At 43.8% G+C, this 25,237-nt stretch overlaps 1 protein-coding gene across 3 annotated transcripts in view; it reads right to left on the reverse strand.

Moving 5' to 3' along the window:
* FYB1 (FYN binding protein 1) overlaps positions 1-25,237 on the reverse strand; it is a 96,289-nt gene that overhangs the window by 7,731 nt on the left and 63,321 nt on the right. For 2 of the 3 annotated variants that reach the window (XM_069963095.1, XM_069963096.1), the window contains exons 3-13: positions 20,453-20,576; positions 16,946-16,977; positions 15,579-15,598; positions 9,042-9,091; positions 8,713-8,836; positions 8,005-8,161; positions 6,639-6,777; positions 6,381-6,403; positions 6,120-6,183; positions 4,204-4,323; positions 1,255-1,271 (exon numbers count right to left, since the gene is read on the reverse strand). In XM_069963095.1, coding sequence (XP_069819196.1) covers positions 1,255-1,271; positions 4,204-4,323; positions 6,120-6,183; positions 6,381-6,403; positions 6,639-6,777; positions 8,005-8,161; positions 8,713-8,836; positions 9,042-9,091; positions 15,579-15,598; positions 16,946-16,977; positions 20,453-20,576 — 870 coding nt within the window. The remainder of the gene's footprint in view (positions 1-1,254; positions 1,272-4,203; positions 4,324-6,119; positions 6,184-6,380; positions 6,404-6,638; positions 6,778-8,004; positions 8,162-8,712; positions 8,837-9,041; positions 9,092-15,578; positions 15,599-16,945; positions 16,978-20,452; positions 20,577-25,237) is intronic. The other variant, XM_069963097.1, reaches the window with a different exon arrangement.

Below are 25,237 nucleotides of genomic sequence, written 5' to 3' on the forward strand. Positions count from 1 at the left end.
GGGTCCGTGGAGCCTCAGTTACGAGTCTCAAAACACGGGAATAGCCAGATATCCCTCTCTCCAGAGAAGGAAGCCCATTGCCAAGGGGTGCCTCCTAGTGGGGAGAGCACCAAACCACCCTGATACGTAGTCCCTCAGGTCCTCACTCTGTTGCGAGCTTTAGGACCTAAATAGGGAAACACCAGGGTGGCCCCTGTGAGTCAAAGTCTAACTCTGTGGCGAGTATAACAACATAAGACAAGGGTTACCAAGGCTAGGCATCCATCCACAGACTGCAGTTTCGGGGTATTTGCCCCTCGTCAGTGTGGAGCAGGATTCTGGCTACTGGGGCAATGATAAATAGACCAACAAAACACAACAATCACTGAACTCAGGGAGAACAGTGAAAAATTCCAATGGAGTACCCATTTACGAGTCTCCATTGATTGTCCCATACAAAATTTAAATATGCAAAAAAGGGGTCCGTGGAGCCTCAGTTACGAGTCTCAAAACACGGGAATAGCCAGATATCCCTCTCTCCAGAGAAGGAAGCCCATTGCCAAGGGGTGCCTCCTAGTGGGGAGAGCACCAAACCACCCTGATACGTAGTCCCTCAGGTCCTCACTCTGTTGCGAGCTTTAGGACCTAAATAGGGAAACACCAGGGTGGCCCCTGTGAGTTAAATTTTGTATGGGACAATCAATGGAGACTCGTAAATGGGTACTCCATTGGAATTTTTCACTGTTCTCCCTGAGTTCAGTGATTGTTGTGTTTTGTTGGTCTATTTATCATTGCCCCAGTAGCCAGAATCCTGCTCCACACTGACGAGGGGCAAATACCCCGAAACTGCAGTCTGTGGATGGATGCCTAGCCTTGGTAACCCTTGTCTTATGTTGTTATACTCGCCACAGAGTTAGACTTTGACTCACAGGGGCCACCCTGGTGTTTCCCTATTTAGGTCCTAAAGCTCGCAACAGAGTGAGGACCTGAGGGACTACGTATCAGGGTGGTTTGGTGCTCTCCCCACTAGGAGGCACCCCTTGGCAATGGGCTTCCTTCTCTGGAGAGAGGGATATCTGGCTATTCCCGTGTTTTGAGACTCGTAACTGAGGCTCCACGGACCCCTTTTTTGCATATCTATCTATCTATCTATATCTCATATATATCTACTGTATTTATCTATTATGTATTTATATCTCTTGAAGCCCCAGTTTTTCTCCATGTCCTCCTGCGCTGCACTTACTGTATATTACAGGGTATATTACGATCACTTACCGTTGGCAGAGTTTGACCTGTAAACATATAGAGAGGTTAATAGGATTGCAGTGATTTCTCTAATAACACACACACATACACACACATATTATATATATATATATATATATATATATATATATATATATATATATATAGCCTCCTATTATGTCTGTGCATCATCACCTGCTCACATTGGATGAGTCTCATGTGTATGGTGCTTATAATGTCACCTGGAGCTACAGATGGAGGCCTCTGCTGCCTCATGCCTCACTGATCTGTCTCTATGACACATGGACAGGACAGCAGCCGCCATTCATGAAGCGCTGTCACTTATGGAAAACACAGCAAACACGGACTAAAGAGAACTCCAGGACTTATATGTCAAAGATTTACTGGAGATTTTTTATTTCTTTGCAAAGCAAAACTAGCCCATCTGTGACATATCCATAGAATATGTATACCTCTAGGACAGATACAGGTCACAGGTCAACCCCCTTGAAAAACATAATGAACTGATACAGAATTTATATAGAAGAATTGTATGCATGTCAATGATTCCACAGACCTACATAGTAATGAACATGTAGTGAACATAAGGACAAGAGACTAGATGAAGGCAAAATCATTAAGTTATTCCAGCAGTTAGTAGAATCACAGAGATCATAGGCAGCTTATATGTCGGAAGCACTGGAAAATGTTAGAAGCCTATGTCCTACCGTCACATACAGGTTTTACCTTAATCTTAAATGGCAAAAGAAGAAACTTTCTAATAGGTCTTGAAGTAAAAATGTCTCTTCATTTTATGTCTACAGCTCCTATTTAGGGCTATGTGTCTCCATGGTAACAGACGACAAACAAACCCTGTGTAGTCTTGTCTGGCAGTCACTAACTTTCACCTTTCTCCTACTAAAATAGGTGAGAAGTAGAAGACAGATGGTACAACAGCAGGACCTGACTACACAGGATTTGTAGTCTGTTACCATGGAGACACATAGATCTTTACAGGAGCTGTAGTAAGAAAACAATAGGATTTTTTAAAGATTAATTGTAAAGTCGATTGTGCTGGTAGACATAGGATTTATCGCGGTTAAACTAGAATTTTTGGGGCATCCAGACTTTCCAGTTTCTCAATCAACTGCAAAACTAACTAAATAAGGGAGGTCTGAAAACTATTCAATTCACCAAACCTGGAAAAATGGCAGAGTAAAAATAATTTCCAATATACTTACCCTAAATACTTCCTCTTATCTAATTGCTGGCCTTACATTACTATGGGAAAGAAAGTCACATCACCCTTGAGTGATTGGAGGATATGACCATGTAATCTCAGTTATAGGACCCCATTGGAGAATGTCACTACACACAGTCTAGTTTAAGGATAAACCTGCCACAAATGCCCTCAGAATGCCTGCCATAGATACCCCTGGTGTACGCACCATAGATGAACCCATCTACAGGTGCCCCATATAATCCTAGCCGGTAGGTTGAGTGCAAAAGATATCCCCAAGAGTAACTGCAAAAGACGATATTCATAGATGTCTCCTACAGTGCAGGTCACAGATACTACGCTGCAACATAAGCGACCATTATATAATAGACAGATGCCTCGAAGAGGAACTGCCAAATATGTCCTCAAAATAACCATACCACATACTATACCATACCATGCATAGATGCTACCTACCATGCAAGAAACAAATGCCCATTAGAAAGCCTGAGTGTCTCTTACTAAGCCTATCACTTAAGCCTATCACCCCCCTCCCCCACTGCTAGGTTCAGATGCTTCTCTTGTGGAGATATCCTACTGGTGGTAAATGCTGGATGTAAGGTCTACGTGTTCAGACTTTTACAATTTGCTGTGGGTTTTTTGCTTCTGCTCTACATTTGGACACAGACATTGTTATTCTTCCCCGCAAACTGCCTTGTATCTGCTCTCCTCCATATCTACAGACCCCATGTACAGACTGAGTAAGCAGTCCTCCCTTCTATGTCTACAGAGTGTGAGCTGTCCTCCCCTCCATATGTACAGATTTTGGGTGCTGTCCCCCATTCATGCTCCCCTCCCCATCTACAGACTCTGAGATCTGCCTACCATTCATGCTCCCTTAACTATTAACAGACTGTGGGAGCTGCCCTCCATGTATTCTCTCATCCCTATCTACAGACTGTAGGAGATGCCCTCCATTCATGCTCCACTCCCTATCTACAGACTGTAGGAGCTGCCCTCTATTCATGCTCCCTTCCCTATCTACAGACTGTGAGAGCTGCCCTCCATGTATTCTCTCCTCCCTATCCACAGACTGTGGGAGCTGCCCTCCATGTATGCTCTCATCCGTATCTACAAACTGTGGGAGTTGACCACCATTTATGTTCCCCTCCCTATCCACAGACTGTGGGATCTGCCCTCCTTGTATGCTTTTCTCTCTATGCGCAGACTGTGAGAGCTGTCCTCCATGTAGGCTCTCCTCCCTATCTACAGACTGTGAGAGCTGCCATCCATGTATGCTCTCTCCCCTATCTACACACTATGGGAGCTGCCCTCCATGTATGCTCTCCTCCCTATCTACAGACTGTGAGATTTGCCCTCCATGTATGCCCTGCTCCCTATCTACAGACTGTAAGAGCTGCCCTCCATGTATGCTCTTCTCCCTATCTACAGACCGTGAGAGCTGCCCTCCTTGTATGCTCTCCTCCCTATCTACACACTGTGCACTGTGCTTCTTATAACCTCCCTGGCCATTGACTTTCCGCCAGTCAGGTTTGCCCTATGCCCTTGCTTGGATGATTGTATAGTTCTATTAGTCCATAGAAGCTTATAGTAATCATTGTGGGTTAATGTGATAGGTAAGCACATGATTAATAGCAGGTTGATTTGTATTGATTTGAGCTGGTGGGGGTTATACCAGTGAATTAGTACTGGGCGCTGTAAGCAGAGCTGTTCTCACTGGGAAGCTTTTATACTCTTACAGGGATGGATCATCTTCTTCCAGCTCTTCGTGTGCATTTTTCTTTTTGTTTTCAGTTCCCTTCCGCTTCCTAAAGAGACTCCACAATGTGTTGCTCTTCTCTTCCTCCTGTGGTTCAGAGCTTTGCAGTGTGTAGAATTTACCATTCAGTTTAGAAAGACAGAATGTAAGTGTAGAGGCGACAAATATATAGTTCTCACAGACCTACCAATGCTCTGTGAGCTGAGCAGCCTAAATATCACACTAAAGCAAGGTATCAAATTTGCAACAGAGATTTGTGCAAAGCATTGTATACACCGAATACATAGCAGGACTAGCTATGTACAATGTATCAGTCTGGGGCCCAGGCTGTAGAGCTCACAGAGCATTGTCTAGACTAGATACAATTGTATCACTTCTCAGCTGAGAGCAGGACTAGCTATGTACAATGTATCAGTCTGGGGTCCAGGCTGTAGAGCTCACAGAGCATTGTCTAGACTGGATACAATTGTATCACTTCTTAGCTGAGAGCAAGACTAGTTATGTACAATGTATCAGTCTGGGGCCCAGGCTGTAGAGCTCACAGAGCATTGTCTAGACTAGATACAATTGTATCACTTCTCAGCTGGGAGCAGGACTAGCTATGTACAATGTATCAGTCTGGGGTCCAGGCTGTAGAGCTCACAGAGCATTGTCTAGACTGGATACAATTGTATCACTTCTCAGCTGAGGGCAGGACTAGCTATGTACAATGTATCAGTCTGGGGTCCAGGCTGTAGAGCTCACAGAGCATTGTCTAGACTGGATACAATTGTATCACTTCTCAGCTGAGAGCAGGACTAGCTATGTACCATGTATCAGTATGGAGTCCAGGCTGTAGGGCTCACAGAGCATTGTCTAGACTGGATACAACTGTATCACTTCTCAGCTGGGAGCAGGACTAGCTATGTACAATGTATCAATCTGGAGTCCAGGCTGTAGAGCTCACAGAGCATTGTCTAGACTGGATACAATTGTATCACTTCTCAGCTGAGAGCAGGACTAGCTATGTACAATGTATCAGTCTGGGGTCCGGGCTGTAGAGCTCACAGAGCATTGTCTAGACTGGATACAACTGTATCACTTCTCAGCTGAGAGCAGGACTAGCTATGTACAATGTATCAGTCTGTAGTCCAGGCTGTAGAGCTCACAGAGCATTGTCTAGACTGGATACAATTGTATCACTTCTCAGCTGGGAGCAAGAATAGCTATGTACAATGTATCAGTCTGGGGTCCAGGCTGTAGAGCTCACAGAGCATTGTCTAGACTGGATACAATTGTATCACTTCTCAGCTGAGAGCAGGACTAGCTATGTACAATGTATCAGTCTGGGGTCCGGGCTGTAGAGCTCACAGAGCATTGTCTAGACTGGATACAACTGTATCACTTCTCAGCTGAGAGCAGGACTAGCTATGTACAATGTATCAGTCTGTAGTCCAGGCTGTAGAGCTCACAGAGCATTGTCTAGACTGGATACAATTGTATCACTTCTCAGCTGGGAGCAAGAATAGCTATGTACAATGTATCAGTCTGGGGTCCAGGCTGTAGAGCTCACAGAGCAAGAATAGCTATGTAAAAATATCACTGTAAAGAACATTTAAAGGGAACACTACACTAGTCTACAAGTCTGCATACATAGAAAATGATGGTATGTAACTATGATACACAGGAGAACCATAACAGGGACCTCAATAGATCATAAGACTGAAGGGACTGTTTTCTCCATATAGTGCCTAGTGCTTGGGTCACTCATGGGGTACGGACCCTAAAAGCTGATTTTTGTCTTGTATGGATGCGCCTATAGGTTGTTAATACACAGCATCATATACACTGACAGCTTAATAAGCTGAAAATAGATATTTGACCATTCAAACAAATATACTGAGGACCACTACCTACCTTTCTGACGGGCCATCATCAACACCATCATAGATGTCATCATTACTTGGTGGCGGTGGAAAATCTATGAAAATAAATAAATGTATACAAGTCTCATAGAAGTAGTCACCCAATTTCCTTGAAGATACAATAACTCTGATGGTTGCAGGTAATAATACTGTGTCTATGTGATTATGCAGTAAGCTGTAAGGTCCTCAGCCCATTATATATTGTATATAACCCCCTCCCCCCCCGGGAGTCATTGTATAACATTGTACTTACGTGAGTTTCCACCCGTGCTGTGACTGAAATAAGAAAAAAGTGGAGTCAATAATATAGTAAATATATCTTACCGCAACCACATTGTTCACATAATCCGCTTATATAAATACTACATGATGCTGCCACACAGTAAACATATAATAATGCCATATAGTGCCCAATTATACTATAGCTGCATTGTGAGGGTCGGGCGGCCTTCACCCCGGCACAGGGGCTGACAGGTTCACTTTAAGGGAAAAAGATTTATTGGCCACCTACTTGCTGATGGAGTCCTGATCCCCAACATCATCGTAGATATCCTGATCATTTTCTGCTCTCCCAGGAACGGGCCTTACTGGATTCTTCCTTGGTAATGAGCCATAATCTACTTTCACCATAGAAGTTTTTATATATCCATCTGAAATAAGAGACAATGATATCATGCAGATCGAATATGATTGGTCAGTAATCATCTCATCTCTGACCGAATGCAACGTCACATGAGGGGGACAAGAAAGGAACTGAAAGAGGGATGAAGGGAGGGAGAGGAGGCGAGAAGCAGGAAAAAGAAGATAAAAGAACAGGGGAAGGAAAGAGACATGAAGGAAATGAGGGAGATATAAGGAGGGAAGGAAGAAAATGAGGGAGGAAGAAAGTAAATGAGGGCAAGAGAAGGGGGAGAAATTAAAAGAGGAGAGAGAAGGGAGAGGAAGAAGGAGGGAGGGGCAGAAGGAAGGAAGGGAAGAAGGAGGAAGGGAGGGAAAGAAAGAGAAAGAAGGGGAGGAAGGAAGGAAATAATAATAAGAAGGCAAGGGATGATGGAAGGAATGAAAGACAAGTGAGGGGATCAAGGAGAGGAAGTAAGGAAAGAGAAGGGGGCGCGAAGAAATGAAGGAAAGAGAAGGGGGGATGAAGAAAGGAAGGAAAGAGAAGGGGGATGAAGAAAGGAAGGAAAGAGAAGGGGGGATGAAGGAAGGAAAGAGAAGGGAGGGATGAAGCAAGGGAGGAACGGGGGGGGGGGGGGGGAGAAAGAAGGAAGGAAAAGAGGGATAGAGAAGGGAACGGAAGAGGAAGGAATGAAGTAAAAGAGGGAGAGAAATGAAAGGTAAAGGAAAAAATGACAGGAAGGAGAGAGAGAGAGAAGGGAAGAAGAAAGAAAAATTGGGAAAGAGAAGGGAGAGGAAGATGGAAGAAATAAAGGAGGAAAGGAAATGAGGGAGATAGATGGAAGGGAAAAAAGGAAGATGCAAAAAGAATGATGAAAGGAAACCAAGAAGATTGGAAAGGAGGGACGGACTTAAAATGAATAGGAAGATCGGAAAGAGAATGCAAGGGAGAAAGAAACAAATGTGAAGAAAGAAAGGATGAGGGAAGAAGAAAATAGCAAAAAAAGGAGGGAAGGAATTTGGACAAGGAGGAGGAAAGGAAATTAGAAAGAGAGATGAAAAAGTGCATGGGAGGGAAGGAGAAGAAGGGAAAGAGGAAAGATAGAAAGAAGGAAGCGGGAAGGATTGGAAGGCAAAGTAGGAAGGAAAACACTGCTGGTAAAAGGTCCAGGCAGTTTCTTAGGTCTGGTTGGCCGTTCCTGGTCCATGACACAGACTATTTCCTATGACAGTAGTGATGGGCTGGAGAAGATACTTACAGCTTCCCTTCATTCTGCCCAGCCATTTGCCTTCCGGATTATCAGTCACTCGTATGATTTCAATCTGATCTTCGTTTTTGAAGCTGAGCTCATTTTTGCCGCCTTTATAGTCAGTGTTGGCCTGAGCCTGATGAATGACTTCTATCTTATCCGTTAACTACAGAGAATACAAGGGGTCACATGATTACATCTACATCACATGGCCCAGAGGTGACTGTTAGCTACACTCCATCAGCTCCATGCTCCACCATACACTCTTGTAGGTCGCAGTAACTTCAGCCCTGTGGCCCAGCTTGAACCCAATGTTGTGGGGATGGGTTTAGATGACTATTTCTATATTTCTGGGGGCACTTTTACATTATAGGGTTACTTGGGGGGCACTTTTACTGTATACGGGTACTTGGGGGGCACTTTTATTGTATAGGGGTACTGGGGGGGGCACTGTGTTGGGAGCAGTTTTACTGTGTGTGGATACAAAAGGGGGCACTGATACTTTGTGGAGAAACTATTACTCTGTCGGACACCAAGAGGGGCACTAGTATTGTATGTATAGGGCTCTATTACTTTATGGGTGAATACTATAAGAAATGCAGTGAAATAACCCGCCCACACCATGACCCTGGCCAGAAGAGGCCTACAGTCTAAACAGCACTGGTTGTTGTGGGAACAGGTTGAGATGAGTACTCATATATTGTATTGTGGACATACCCTGAATCGTTTCCTTATCTCCTGCTCCTTCTTCTCCTTTTCCTTCTGTTCCTTCTTCTTAGCTTGCTCTTCTTGCTTACGCTTTTTCTCATTCTTCTCGTCCTGCTCTTTCTTATATGGAGCACTGCAAGGAAAGGTTCACATTAAGTGCCTGCTCAAAAGACATCAGATTTTACTAGAGCGGCATCTTACCAGGGTTCTTGTTTATGTTGCTTATTCTGACTAGTGTCAGCATTAGTATACATATATACCATGTGCTATGTAATATAGTATATCCTATATTATATACTCCTGTCTGATGATGAAGATGTGGAATACACCTTACTTACCTAAGCTCATCCGGTAAGGCTTCATAGCATTCGTCATCACTTTCTTCACTCTTAAAAATATAAATATAAATATAGGATACAGAACATGATACAGCAGTAATACAGGAAATCTTACTATAACTATATCCTCATTGATCATCCACAGAGAGCCCCCTCATCTCTCTCTCTCTGGAGGACCAGTATTGTATAGCTAGCTCATGGTTTTCAAAAGGAACTGTGTACTGCTAACTTTCACCTGCGGAGGCGCTGTAGGGAAATCAAACCCTTGCTGCTGCAGATTACAGATCACAGCTGATCCTCTGGGTTCTAGCAGCTGATCATCCTGGACCCTTCTAAGAAAAAGGGATGGTCCAAAGTCCTTGAGTTTTGCTTCTACTTTAGTACTTTATTTTAGTTAAAATTTTCTCTAGCAATGCGGGGTGACAACCAATCACTATCTATCATAGGGAATACGGAAATAAATACTTTACTGTCCCAGACCACCAGGAAAATGTAAATCAGCCCCTTACTACACTATACCACTAGTGATGTGAATGTTAATGGCTTCTGCACCCTATACCACAGGGATGCTTAAAGTGTCACTGTCGTATTTTTTGTTGTTGTTGCAAAAATCTATAGTCCAGGCGATTTTAAGAAACTTTGTAATTGGGTTTATTAGGCAAATATGCCATTATATGCATTAAAAAAAGACTTTCCCCAGCCCCCCCCCCCCCTCTCTTATTCACTGCTTATTATCAGGAAATCTCGACTCTTTTACGTCAGTCGTGCCCTGTGTAACCTATGGAGAGGGGAGGGGGAGGAGGGAGATTAGTCGCCAGCAGAGAGCAGAAAACAAAGGCATACACAGCAGGAGCTGTGTGAAAGCCAGTATTCAGAGGTCAGAGGGGCCAGTGCTGACTTCAGAGGAGAGAGCCCAGTGATGTAGCTGTAAATTAACTCTTTGTTGTCCTGTTTTGGTGCCTCATCTCCCTCCACCCTCCCCTCTCCATAGAGAACAATGAAGACAGGGGGAGAGCCTCAAACTGCATTTTATATGATAAAAATTCATTTTTCGACTAATAAACCTAATTACAAAGTTTCTTAAAATCGCTTGTACTATTGATTTTTGAAAAAAAAAAAAAATAATAATAATTAAACAACAGTGACACTTTAACTTATTAAGGGGAACTCTAGGTAGAGGTTAAAAAAATGACACTTCTGCAGAAGCATAAAGCATTACTTACCTATCTATTCTATTTTTGCAACTACCAAAAATCCATTTGTTTTGGGGGATTTTGTTCTGTTTTGTGTTTCTGCACTTCCTGGTTGACCAGTTGTACACAGTACTACAGGTTCCAGAATGCAATGCTTTCCTTCAGCTGTTCATCACAGTCCTCCACCCTGCCCATTCCCCGCCCAAAGCTGTTGCAGAACATCTAGGCTGTGTTCACACATTGCAGTTTCATTGTGTTACTGAATTGCAGTATTCTATCATTTCATTGGTGTACCAACCACACAGCACGCTGTATTCTCTACCTGTAACACCACACAGCACGCTGTATTCTCTACCTGTAACACCACACAGCACTGTATTCTCTACCTGTAACATCACACACCACGCTGTATTCTCTACCTGTAACACCACACAGCACGCTGTACTCTCTACCTGTACCACCACACAGCGCACTGTATTCTCTACCTGTAACACCACACAGCACACTGTATTTTCTACCTGTAACACCACACAGCACACTGTATTCTCTACCTGTAACACCACACAGCACTGTATTCTCTACCTGTAACACCACACAGCACGCTGTATTCTCTACCTGTACCACCACACAGCGCACTGTATTCTCTACCTGTAACATCACACAGCGTACTGTATTCTCTACCTGTAACACCACACAGCACGCTGTATTCTCTACCTGTAACACCACACAGCGCACTGTATTCTCTACCTGTAACATCACACAGCGTACTGTATTCTCTACCTGTAACACCACACAGCACGCTGTATTCTCTACCTGTAACACCACACAGCACGCTGTATTCTCTACCTGTAACACCACACAGCACGCTGTATTATCTATCTGTAACACCACACAGCACGCTGTATTCTCTACCTGTAACACCACACAGCATGCTGTATTTTCTACCTGTAACATCACACAGCGCTGTATTCTCTACCTGTAACACCACGCAGGACACTGTATTCTCTACCTGTAACACCACACAGCACACTGTATTCTCTACCTGTAACACCACACAGCGCTGTATTCTCTACCTGTAACACCACGCAGGACACTGTATTCTCTACCTGTAACACCACACAGCACACTGAATTCTCTACATGTAACACCACACAGCACGCTGTATTCTCTACCTGTAACACCACACAGCACACTGTATTCTCTACCTGTAACACCACACAGCACACTGAATTCTTTACATGTAACACCACACAGCACACTGAATTCTTTACATGTAACACCACACAGCACACTGAATTCTTTACATGTAACACCACACAGCACACTGAATTCTTTACATGTAACACCACACAGCACGCTGTATTCTCTACCTGTAACACCACACAGCACACTGTATTCTCTACCTGTAACACCACACAGCACACTGTATTCTCTACCTGTAACACCACACAGCACACTGTATTCTCTACCTGTAACACCACACAGCACACTGTATTCTCTACCTGTAACACCACACAGCACACTGTATTCTCTACCTGTAACACCACACAGCACACTGTATTCTCTACCTGTAACACCACACAGCACGCTGTATTCTCTACCTGTACCACCACACAGCGCACTGTATTCTCTACCTGTAACATCACACAGCGCACTGTATTCTCTACCTGTACCACACAGCACGCTGTATTCTCTACCTGTAACACCACACAGCACGCTGTATTATCTATCTGTAACACCACACAGCACGCTGTATTCTCTACCTGTAACACCACACAGCACACTGTATTCTCTACCTGTAACATCACACAGCACTGTATTTTCTACCTGTAACACCACACAGCACGCTGTATTTTCTACCTGTAACATCACACAGCGCTGTATTCTCTACCTGTAACAGCACAATGTATTCTCTACCTGTAACACCACACAGCACACTGTATTCTCTACCTGTAACACCACACAGCACACTGTATTCTCTACCTGTAACACCACACAGCGCTGTATTCTCTACCTGTAACACCACACAGTGCGCTGTATTCTTTACCTGTAACACGACACAGCACACTGTATTCTCTACCTGTAACACCACACAGCACGCTGTATTCTCTACCTGTAACACCACACAGCACGCTGTATTCTCTACCTGTAACACCACACAGCACTCTTTATTCTCTACCTGTAACACCACACAGCACGCTGTATTCTTTACCTGTAACACCACACAGCACGCTGTATTCTCTACCTGTAACACCACACAGCACGCTGTATTCTCTACCTGTAACACCACACAGCACGCTGTATTCTCTACCTGTAACATCACACAGCGCCCTGTATTCCTTACCTGTAACACCACACAGCACGCTGTATTCTCTACCTGTAACACCAAACAGCACTGTATTCTCTACCTGTAACGTTGATATTGGAATAAAGTAAAGAACTTCTTGATTTTTTTTCTTTTCATTTCCATGCACATATTATGATCAAGAATCTTTTATCTTTGAAGTTGAGCCCCACAATAAGGCTCTGATCCTCTCTGCCGTTTACCATCATTTACTTGTGTTACTGCATCATTTTTGTGAATACGCTGCAGTACTGCAATGACACTACAACATGTGTGAACACAGCCCTAATTTCACTGCAGACTTCTGCACAATCAGAGAAATCAGTGCAACACCTGCTTCTGGCTGGTCAGAGATAGTGAATCACTCAGGGGATTGGTGGATCCAGCCAAGCCTCCTGTGATATCACGCCCTGCCCCCTGTCTGCATCATCAGCCTGTGCTCAGCAAACACACACAATGTGAGACAGAGGCATGGAATATTTGTCTCCTAAGGGGGGATAGCAGAAAGAGCAGGAGACAATGTGGATTGGCACAGAGGCCATTTTTTTCACTTCCTGGATTTCTATCAGCTACCAGTGTGGCAGAACCGTACAGATACGGTAATACATTGTATAGACCCATATATTTAACTTTTAATGTACTTTTAAAAGAAAACAAGTTTTTCTTATCCAGAGTTCCCCTTTAAGTTAACATCTGTAATTATGTAGATCACAAGAGATCTTCTGTACATTATCCTGTTTCTACCCTAGACCACCAGGGATGTCTAAATTAACCTCTTAGTAGTCTAGACCTCAATGGATTCCTAAATTTACCTGTTACTACTCCAGACTACCAGGAACACCTAAAGTAACCTCTTACTACTCTAGACCACCAGTGATGACTAAATAACCTCTTAGTACTTCAGACCATCAGGGATGCCTAATTACCTCTTAATACCTTAGACCACCTGCTATGCCTAAATTTACCCCATACTACTCTAGCCTACCTGCTATGCCTAAATTAACCTCTTACTACCCTGGACCAATAGGAATATTCAAAGCAGCCCCTTCCCTTTCCGATGTCCCCAGGGATGCTTACATAAATTTTTTACTCACCTAGACCACCATGGATGCCTTAATTAACCTAGACCACCAGGGATACTTGCATTTCCACTTTACAAGCCTATACTACCAGGAATGACTTACTACTACCTTAGATCACTAGGAATGCTTAAATGTCCTTAGTGCCCTACATGACCAGGTAACCCCTCCTCTGCCCGTGGAGCTCCACGGACCCCTTCTTTGCATATTCAAATTTTATAGGGGGCTATTAGTGGAGACTCTTAAATGAGTACTCCATTGGATTTTTTTCACTGATCTCCCTGAGCTCAGTGATCGTTGTGTTTTGTTGGTCTATTTTTCATTGCCAGAATCCTGCTCCACACTGATGAAGGGCAAATACCCTGAAACAGCTGTCTGTGGATGGATGCCTAGCCTTGGTAACCCTTGTCTTATGTCGTTATACTCGCAACAGAGTTAGACTTTGACTTATAGGGGCCACCCTTGTGTTTCCCTATCTAGGTCCCAAAGCTGGCAACAGAGTGAGGACCTGAGGGACTACGTATCAGGTTGGTTTGGTGTTCTCCCCACTAGGAGGCACCCCTTGGCAATGGGCTTCCTTCTCTGGAGAGAGGGATATCTGGCTATTCCCGTGTTTTGAGACTCACCCCTTCTTTGCATACTCTCCTAGATGTGGAAGACAATGTATATCTGTGATGTGTCTATCATTTGGGGGGACAGGCTCCTCCATAGTGGTCTAGTTTCAGTCTCTATCCTGAGTGACCCGAATTAAGTCAGCTACAGCAGCGCTCACTGTCACATATCCTTGTAATGTCTGTGTTTCCTGTCAGTCACAATCTTGATGTCCTGGGTTATATACATGTATATATGTATCTGTCTCTTCAGTGACAGGAGGGTCTTGTGATTCCATGTACTGTCTGTAAGGAAACATGTACAAGCCCTTGGTATCCACGAGCGGCGTTCCCGGTAGTGCAGCCTAAGCTCTTCATCCAGCAGTCCTAATATATTGCCCTATAGCTCTGTATCAGTGATATATGGTTATGGTAGACAGAAATAGTATGCCAGGTTATAGGGGTCAATCAGTTATCAATAGATGGGATTCTATACTAATACTATGCTACACATCTACTACTACTACCCTACACATCTACTACTACTACTACTCCTAGTACCCTACACATCTACTACTACTACTACTACTACTACTACTACTACTACTACACATCTACTACTACTACTACTACCCTAAACATCTACTACTACTACTACTACTACTACTACTACTACTACTACTACTAGTCACTGCCAGCATAGAAGCTAATAATTCCCACTCAAATACAGCAAAAGAAAAAATGGAAATTTCTAAAACTTAACTTTTAATATATGAAGATCTTCCGCTAAAAATGAATCATCAAAAACTTTTGATGCTTCATTTTTAGCGGAAGATCTTCATATATTAAAAGTAAAGTTTTAGATATTTCCATTTTTTCTTTTGCTATACTACTACAACCCTACACATCTACTACTACTACTACTACTACTACTACCCTACCAACAACACTCTACACATCTACTACCACTCCTAGTATCCAACACATTTACTACTACTACTACTCCTACTACCCTACACATCTACTACTACTACTACTACTACCCTACCAACAACACTCTACACATCTACTACCACTCCTAGTATCCAACACATCTACTACTACTACTCCTACTACCCTACACATCTACTACTCCTAGTACCCTACACATCTACTACTACTACCCTACACATCTACTACTACCACCACCAGCCCTACCCAGCCGCACATCTTCTGCCTTGTAAGGAGATTTACCTGCAGCACACACAACTGGTGGAGAGATGTGACACTCCAATTCTGTACAACCCCTTTAAATTAACAATTGACAACTGTTTATTCTTAGTCATACTTACTATATCATCAAAGACGGCTCCTGTAACATATAATACAAGACCAACATGAATATTTTATTCATTGTGATAAAGATACCACCTGCATTAATATTACTGATAGTTTGCTACAATATCAGTCTGGGGTCCAGGCTGTGGAGCTCACAAAGCATTGTCTAGACTGGATACAACTGTATCACTTCTCAGCTGAGAGCAGGACTAGCTATATACAATGTATCAGTCTGGGGTCCAGGCTGTAGAGCTCACAGAGCATTGTCTAGACTGGATACAACTGTATCACTTCTCAGCTGAGAGCAGGACTAGCTATATACAATGTATCAGTCTGGGGTCCAGGCTGTAGAGCTCACAGAGCATTGTCTAGACTGGATACAATTGTATCACTTCTCAGCTGAGAGCAGGACTAGCTATGTACAATGTATCAGTCTGGGGTCCAGGCTGTGGAGCTCACAAAGCATTGTCTAGACTGGATACAACTGTATCACTTCTCAGCTGAGAGCAGGACTAGCTATATACAATGTATCAGTCTGGGGTCCAGGCTGTAGAGCTCACAGAGCATTGTCTAGACTGGATACAGTTGTATCACTTCTTAGCTGAGAGCAGGACTAGCTATGTACAATGTATCAGTCTGGGGCCCAGGCTGTAGAGCTCACAGAGCATTGTCTAGACTGGATACAGTTGTATCACTTCTTAGCTGAGAGCAGGACTAGCTATGTACAATGTATCAGTCTGGGGCCCAGGCTGTGGAGCTCACAGAGCATTGTCTAGACTTGATACAATTGTATTACTCCTCAGCTGAGAGCAGGACTAGCTATGTACAATGTATCAGTCTGGAGTCCAGGCTGTAGAGCTCACAGAGCATTGTCTAGACTGGATACAATTCTGTATGACTTCTCCGCTAAGAGCGGGACTAGCTGTGTAAGGATATCACTGTATATAACATTTAAAGGGAATGCAAAGCATTGTCTAAACTGGATAGGTTGTCAGAAAATGTATAATACAAAAGGATTTTTAATTTTGCTCGGCATTTACCTCCAGATTATATTACTGTATATTATAGAAGTTACCTTAAAACATATATTATCTGAATACTGCATCTAAATTTTAATAAGTGATTTCATTCCTGGTAGCTAACTCCCAAGTAAACCCTAAATCCTAAAAAGTCAATGTAAATCTGCTCAGTCAAATTAATTCTTCTTCCAAAAGCAATTGTTTCAATTGGTTACCTGAAATCTTTCAGCATCCCTCCAGTATATATCTTGGTAATATAACATATAACATAGAGACCTCTGCTCAGTTGCCAAGATCTGTATTTTAAACATAATCCTAACCCTGCAGACTGTGACTATGATACTGCAATATATAGTACATACCGTCCTCAGGCTTGTGGTCCTCATGTGCGCCCCTGTGAAGTAATAAATTATAATTATTATTGTGCCGTAACACACGTACAGTAAGGTGGTTACACTTCATGTCCTCCTACATAACCTTTATTTTTTTATACCCTATGCTGAGTTTTCTAGTGGCAATATCTTTCCTGACCACTAGATGGAGCTAGTATACAGAGAACCTGTGAGATTGTGTATAAAATGATTGTTGGTTTCATGATTTATCCAGAATTGAGACAGAAAGGAAGCAAAGTATCATCTGTATCATCTATAATGTGCTGTGCTGTAATACGCTGTATCTGTATGTATGCTGTATGTATGTGCTGCAGTTACAGATGGGCAAATGCTATTTACTAAACCTCTACACCAACAATTTGGTGTGGAAAACTCACAATTTTTGTGAAAGTTCCTGCTTTATTCACAAGGTTTTAGCTTTTTCTATTATCTGGGATGAAAGAGGGTGTGACATAGAGAGCTTGCTTAAAAGGAACTTTTTTTTTTTTTTTTTTTTAATAAACTGGCGTTAGAAAGTTATATAGATTTGTTAGTTACTTCTGTTTAAAAAATCTCCAGTCTTCTAGTACGTACGAGCTGCTTCATGCCCTGCAGGAAGTGGTGTATTCTCTTCAGTCTGACACAGCGCTCTCTGCTGCCACCTCTGTCCGTGTCAGGAACTGTCCAGAGCAGCAGCAAATCCCCATAGAAAACCTCTTCTGCTCCAGACAGTTCCTGATATGGACAAAGGTGGCAGCAGAGAGCACTGTGTCATACTGGAAAGAATACACCACTTCCTGCAGGACATACAGCAGCTGATAAGTACTGGAAGACTGGATATTTTTAAACAGAAGTAAATTACAAATCTATATAACTTTCTGAAACCAGTTGATTTGATTATTCACTGGAGTTTCCCTTTAAATTGCAGCTTAAACCTATATTATCTTGGAGCACACAGACCCGCACCTCTTAATAAAGCTGACTTTGTGATAAGCATGGTTTTGTGAATGGAAAACTGTTGTTGAAAATCAAGGGGGACATATTGAACATTTGCAACAGAATTTGCGTAGCCGCAGTGCCACCTATAGGTGACTTTATAGGTGCATGTTGGGTGAATAAACCAAACCACTTTTTTTATCACAAATTTTGGAGTGCCGCCTTTTTCTATAGTTGTTGTATAGGTGACTTTATGTATCCTCTTTTTTTTTTATCTGAAGTACCCATGGTGTCAGCTCACTCAGAGCAGCAGAGCCCTCCAGAGCCCCCTGAGTTGGAGACATTTAATTTTATTAACCCCGTACATTCAGCAAATCAGATTATGTTTTTCCATTCTTATTATTTTAGGATGGATATAGATTATATATTATTTTCTTGTGTCCTGCAGCAGTCACATTGCCCGTGTATTTCTCTTTTTTTTGCTGGTGCATGAGAGATTACAGCAGTTATTGCTTCATCCGGTGGCCACAGCGTGATCTTACATTGTGATTGTCATCCGTATAATAAACTCTGCACTTACACAATCCAGAACAACGAAAAACCTATACATATCATTGTACTGTTTTTTTTTATCTACCACAATTGTCAACATTTAATTCTTTCTTCAGTTAGGTTGAATATTTCAATTGCTATAGGGGTCACACAGTGTGTGTGTGTGTGAGGGGGGGGGGGAGGGGGGGGGGGAGGGGGGGAGACAGTGACCCCAGAGGCCATTTGCAATTACAATTTTATAAAACCTGGGTATCCCCTAACCACTTTACGCCAGAGATTCAGACTTCAGACCCATTAATTCGGGACCTAGGCAAGACCTCACAATTCAGACCACAGACAAGATCCCACAATTCAGCTACAGTTCAGACCCCATAATTCAGACACCAGACCACACCTTATCATTCCAACCAGAAATAAATCCCAATAATTCAGACACCAGACCACACCTTATCATTCCAACCAGAAGTAAATCCCAATAATTCAGACACCAGACCACACCTTATCATTCCAACCAGAAGTAAATCCCAATAATTCAGACACCAGACCACACCTTATCATTCCAACCAGAAATAAATCCCAATAATTCAGACACCAGACCACACCTTATCATTCCAACCAGAAATAAATCCCAATAATTCAGACACCAGACCACACCTTATCATTCCAACCAGAAGTAAATCCCAATAATTCAGACACCAGACCACACCTTATCATTCCAACCAGAAATAAATCCCAATAATTCAGACACCAGACCACACCTTATCATTCCAACCAGAAATAAATCCCAATAATTCAGACACCAGACCAGACCTTATGATTCTGACTCCAGACCAGACCCAATAATTCAGACACCGAACCAAACCCAATATTTCAAATACTAGACCCAATATTTCAGATACCGGACCCCCTAACTCAGACACCAGACAAGACCCCATAATTCAGACAGCAGACCAAACACCATAATTTAGACCCAAGAGCAAACACCGTAACTCAGACCACTGACCAGACCCCATAATTCAAATCCCACACAACGCCCCACAATTTACACCATAGAACAGACCCCTATAATTCACCCCCCCCAGATCAGACCCCAAAATTTAGCTATATGCCCTATAATTCAGCCATAGGCTAGACCCAATAATTCTGACACCAGACCAGACCCCATAAACCAGATCACACTTCATAATTCAGACTCCAGACAAGACCCCATAATTCTGACCCCAGACCAGACTCAATAATTCTGACCACAGACCAAACCCTAGAATTCAGAGACCATTCCGGACTCCATAATTCAGATCAGAGAGCAAACCCTGAGACCAGACCCCATAATTTATACCCCAGACCTATTGATTCATAATTTCCCACCTGCAATGTCTATGAGACATTGACAGAATTCCCCTTAAAAAATGAGACAATTGAAGCAAATACAGGACAATTATGTTGCCTATAAAATTCTTGTCACTATCGACATAATTGAGCGGTGAGGTCAGTAGTGGGTAGCCTATAATTCTGCTGCAGCGGTGGGCATAATCAAAAGTGTCAATAAGGTCTCATCCCATTGAAGGAACACAAGTGATATTATTTATGATGGATCGGAGCTTCTGTGCATGCCAGCAATACATCAGTGTACCGAGGATTCCTCCTGGGCGTAGCTAAGCAGGGGCTGGCAGGGCATATGCCTTGGTTTCTAGTTGATTGATGGGGATTCTGGCTCGGATACAGCGTTTAGATACATGGAAAGGGCAGTGATCTCAGTCTTAAAGGGGTTATCCAGTGCTACAAAAACATGGCCACTTTCTTCCAAAGACAGCACCGCTCTTGCCTCCAGATCAAGCTCCATTCATTTCAATGGAACTGAGTTACAAAACCCCACCCAAACTGGAGACAAGAGTGGAGCTGTCTCTGAAAGAAAGTAGCCATGTTTTTGTAGCGCTGGATAACTCTTTTAACCCCAGGAAAGTCTGTAGTATATGCCTGTACATAGCGTAGCAGTGAGAAGGAGATGAGTACCTGACGTTCCTGGGAGGTAAGCTTGGTAATGATGCAGGTGCCCCGGGGGTTTTTAAGGGTGGTGGGGGCGGCAATGGGGTTGATAGTGCAGATGACTTCTGTTCACTGAGCAAAACTTTGTTTCCTAAAAGAAAACAAAAATGAAAAATATTACTATGCAGTAAAACAATAGAGACAAAAGAGGCTATATATTATATCAGTGCAGTGCTCCAGTGTGGAGTATACAAAAACCCAAACCTCTTACAGTATAGGCTTCATAGTGTGACTGCTCTTACAGTACAGACTCCATAGTGTGACCGCTCTTACAGTATAGGCTCCATAGTATGACTGCTCTTATAGTATAGATTCCATAATGTGACTGTTCTTACAGTATAGATTCCATAGTGTGACTGCTCTTACAGTAGAGACTCCATAGTGTGACTGCTCTTACAGTACAGACTCCATAGTGTGACCGCTCTTACAGTAGAGGCTCCATAGTGTGACCGCTCTTACAGTATAGGCTCCATAGTGTGACCGCTCTTACAGTATAGACTCCATAGTGTGACTGCTCTTACAGTACAGACTCCATAGTGTGACCGCTCTTACAGTATAGGCTCCATAGTATGACCGCTCTTACAGTATAGGCTCCATAGTGTGACTGTTCTTACAGTATAGATTCCATAGTGTGACTGCTCTTACAGTAGAGACTCCATAGTGTGACCGCTCTTACAGTATAGACTCCATAGTGTGACTGTTCTTACAGTATAGACTCCATAGTGTGACTGCTCTTACAGTATAGACTCCATAGTGTGACCGCTTTTACAGTAGACTCCATAGTGTGACTGCTCTTACAGTAGAGACTCCATAGTGTGACTGCTCTTACAGTAGATACTTAATAGTGTGACTGCTCTTACAGTATAGGCCCCAGATCATGTTTCCAGTGTGTCTGCTCTTACAGTAAAGAATCCTGTTCTATGTTAGTATTTAAATCCTCCTTCCTTCAGATGTAGTGAATACCTCTTGTTCTAGTTAATAAGTCACCCTTGTAGCCATCTCCATCTCCATTCCCATGTGTATGGGCAGCTTTACTGAGGGGATGTTACATCCATCATCCCATCTACTTGTTCCCCAATAGCCGGAGCCTTTTAGAGGGCAGCTCCACTAAATACGGGGAGCCACACCCTGCAGGTTATTATTATTACACAGGAACAGGTCAGACAGTGATAACATTAGATTAGGGAAATGCTCTCCTGTAATTTCCTGATTTTTGTTCTTTCTTCCTACTTTAGCTGGTTCCTCAGAATGTGAACACACACATAGGAAGACTGCTTAATTTTTTTTCTAAGCATGACTCCCTTCTAGATCCTTAGTCTATTGAAGCTGCTCATTATGGTAAGTGCTGACTGCCATCTGCAGCAGACCTTGCCTCTAATGACCGACATCAGTGACCAGGCTCATGTCAGTCATTTACCCCCTGAAAGCCACAAATATGGCAGCCTAATGCCGTGTGTGTGTGTGTAAGAAACACACACACACACAAACACACACACACATACACACACAGCGGAGCTGATCGGGCATAGAACCCAATTGCATCACCTCCTAGACAAGAAACACGCACGCTTTAGAGAGCGTATGCGCCGTTTCTTCTATGAATTTTCCAACAAATGCGGAGCAGCGATTGCCCGGTTCCTCCACCCTAGATCCCTAACTACATATATCCCCACGATCACCACGCCTCAGCGAGGAACCTGCCATTCCCCTCCAGATATCGTAGAGGCCTTTAGGGACTTTTACCATTCTCTCTACAATCTGAGAGGCCCACTGGCAGACATGTCCCCGGCTAGCTTCCAAGAGAGAGTAGAGACATACATCTCCTCCACTAAACTCTCGTCCCTAGGGGCAGAGGTAGCCGCGGAACTGGACAGCCCCTTCTCCGAGACAGAATTAGCTGCGGTTATTAAAGAGACCCCTGGCGGGAAAAGTCCGGGGCCGGACGGGTTCACGGCCCAATTCTTTAAGTTATTCTCATCGCAACTAACGCCCTTCTTAGTTAAGGTCCTTAATCTCCTCAACCTGTCCCCTCCCGGCACAGTCCCTCATGGCAACGATTGTGGTCATTCCCAAGCCAGGGAAGGATGCGACCCTATGTGCTAATTATCGCCCCATCTCTTTGATAAATGTGGACGTAAAATTCTATTCCAAAATGATAGCAAATAGGCTGGCCCTGCACCTCCCCTCCCTAATCCATTTGGATCAGGTGGGATTTGTGCCAAGGAGAGAGGCCAGAGACAACCTTAACAAGACACTGCTCCTAATGGCTCACGCCCAAAAGTCTGCCTTACCTACATGCTTGGTTTCGGTCGACGCCGAGAAGGCGTTCGACCACGTCCATTGGTCCTTTCTACGAGCTACCCTGCGCCAGATTGGTTTGGGAGAGGGATTGTTGGGGAAGATCATGGCTCTCTATAGTGGACCCACGGCTCGGGTACGAGTAAATGGCCTCTTGTCTGCACCGTTTTCCATAGCCAATGGCACGCGACAAGGATGCCCTCTGTCGCCCATGCTATACGTGCTAGCTATGGAACATCTTGCTATGGCATTGAGGGCATCACCAGACATCACAGGCATCCAGCTCGCACGCTCTCATCACAAACTGGCGTTATACGCTGATGATCTATTGCTCTATGTGACGAGCCCCCTGATCTCCTTCCCAGCGATCCTTCGGGAATTCGATAGGTTTGGCCAGGTTAGTAATTTCAAAGCTAATTACACGAAAACAGAGGCCCTGAACGTGTCCCTCCCGCCTGCTACAGTTAACCAGTTACGCAGCACCTTCTCATTTAGGTGGCAGGACAAGGCTATAAAATATCTAGGTGTAAATGTTCCCTCTGACCTTTCACAGTTGTTTGCCCTGAACTTCCTGCCTCTCTTAGCCTGCACTAAGTCCGAATTAACGTCCTACAATCGCCCTCAACTGTCCTGGTTTGGTAGAATGAACGCTATAAAAATGGACATTCTGCCACACTTTTTATACTTCTTTCAGTCGATCCCCATAAGTATCCCCCTCACGTTCCTGAGACAACTCCAGGGGCTCCTGAAAAAATTTGTCTGGGGCTCCCTTAGACCTCGGTTAAAATACAAGACACTAACTCGTCCCAAACTGCGGGGGGGGAGCGGGTCTACCTGACTTGACTCGATCTTGCTGAGGGTAGTGGACTGGTTCCATGGTGCTACGACCAAGCAATGGGTTGGAAATGAGGCAGAGCTGGCACCACTAGCATTAAAATCTCTGCCCTGGATCATGCCAACCCAGAGACCGACGCTGTCCTCACTTACACATTTGACACGTGACTTTCTACAGGTTTGGGACCGAGCGTTACCATGCCTGGGGTTGTCACATCGCCAGGGGTTGATGACCCCGTTATTTGATAACCCCGCTTTCTCACCAGCGTGTGGCAGAGACCGCTTTTTGTGTTGGTCGGCGTCTGAGGGGGTTAGGCTGGTTCAGGTACTGTCTCACAAGATGCCTACGACATGCCTGGCGCAGGAGAAAAACTTTAAAATCTTGACGCGGTGGTACAGATGCCCACAATTACTCCACCGCTGCTATCCCGGAGTGTCTGACCTTTGCTGGCGGTGCGGCACGGAGGTCGGCACGATGGTACATATTTGGTGGGACTGCTCGGCCCTACGTCCGTTTTGGCAAGCGGTCTTTGAGACCTACACACAGGTAACGGACAAACCAATCACACCTACGCTGAGCCTGGCGTTGTTATCTTTGATCCTCGGTCCGGTCTCCGCTATACAGAAAGGTCTGCTACGCCACTTTTTGACTACTGTTATACCTCAACACTGGAAAGACACATCCCCGCCCTCCATTGGTGAGTGGGTGACTGAAATGGATTTTCTGTACAGGATGGAGTCTTTGATGGCAGAGGACCAGGCCCGGGGCTCAAGGGTAGAAAAGCAATGGCTCCCCTGGACACTGTATAAGGCGAGCCCGCTCTTTGCTCAGAGACTAGCGTGAGCAGCGGGTAAGTGTGATGCTCTTCCCTCAGCCCCGGAGGCGACATGGTACTCAGGCTCCCCCTACCCCACCCCTCCCCTCCCTTCCTCTACTCCCACCCCCCCCCCCCCCCCCTTCTTCTTGAGTTCTCTTTCACTCTTTTTTACTTGGTTTCTTAGTTATGGTTATAGTTTCATACATTACAGACCCATATACACTCGAGCATATGATTGGTGTAAAATAGAGGATCGTAGATGTGATTAGCAATGTTAAACCTAGCTCCGGAACTTGCGATCTCTACATAAGGTATATAAGGTCTACAGATGTATGTAGTACTGGTCTCATTTTATTGTTGGAATGCTTAATGTGCCTTGTCGGGAATGTCTCCCGTATGTTTCCTTATCTTACTACTCTTCTGTGTCATCATTTTAAAAAACTTGAATAAAATCTAATTTACAAAAAAAAAAGAAAATAGAATCAAGACATTGACAAGGTTAGAAATAATGATTTGTATTTGAAATAACATTGTTTTTACATCAAACTTTGCTTTCGTCAAAGAATTCTCCTTTTGCAGCAATTCCAGCATTGCACACCTTTGGCATTCTAGCTAATAATCTGTTGAGCTTGAGAAATTGCCCCCCACACTTCTAGAAGCCGCGCCCACAAGTTGGATTGGTTGGATGGGCACTTCTGGCGTACCATACGGTCAAGCTGCTCCCACAACAGCTCAATGGGTTTCAGATCTGGTGACTGCGCTGGCCACTCCATTACCGATAGAATACCAGCTGCCGGCTTCT

The sequence above is a fragment of the Dendropsophus ebraccatus genome, chromosome 3, assembly GCF_027789765.1.
Source record: "Dendropsophus ebraccatus isolate aDenEbr1 chromosome 3, aDenEbr1.pat, whole genome shotgun sequence".
NCBI classification, from domain to species: domain Eukaryota; kingdom Metazoa; phylum Chordata; class Amphibia; order Anura; family Hylidae; genus Dendropsophus; species Dendropsophus ebraccatus.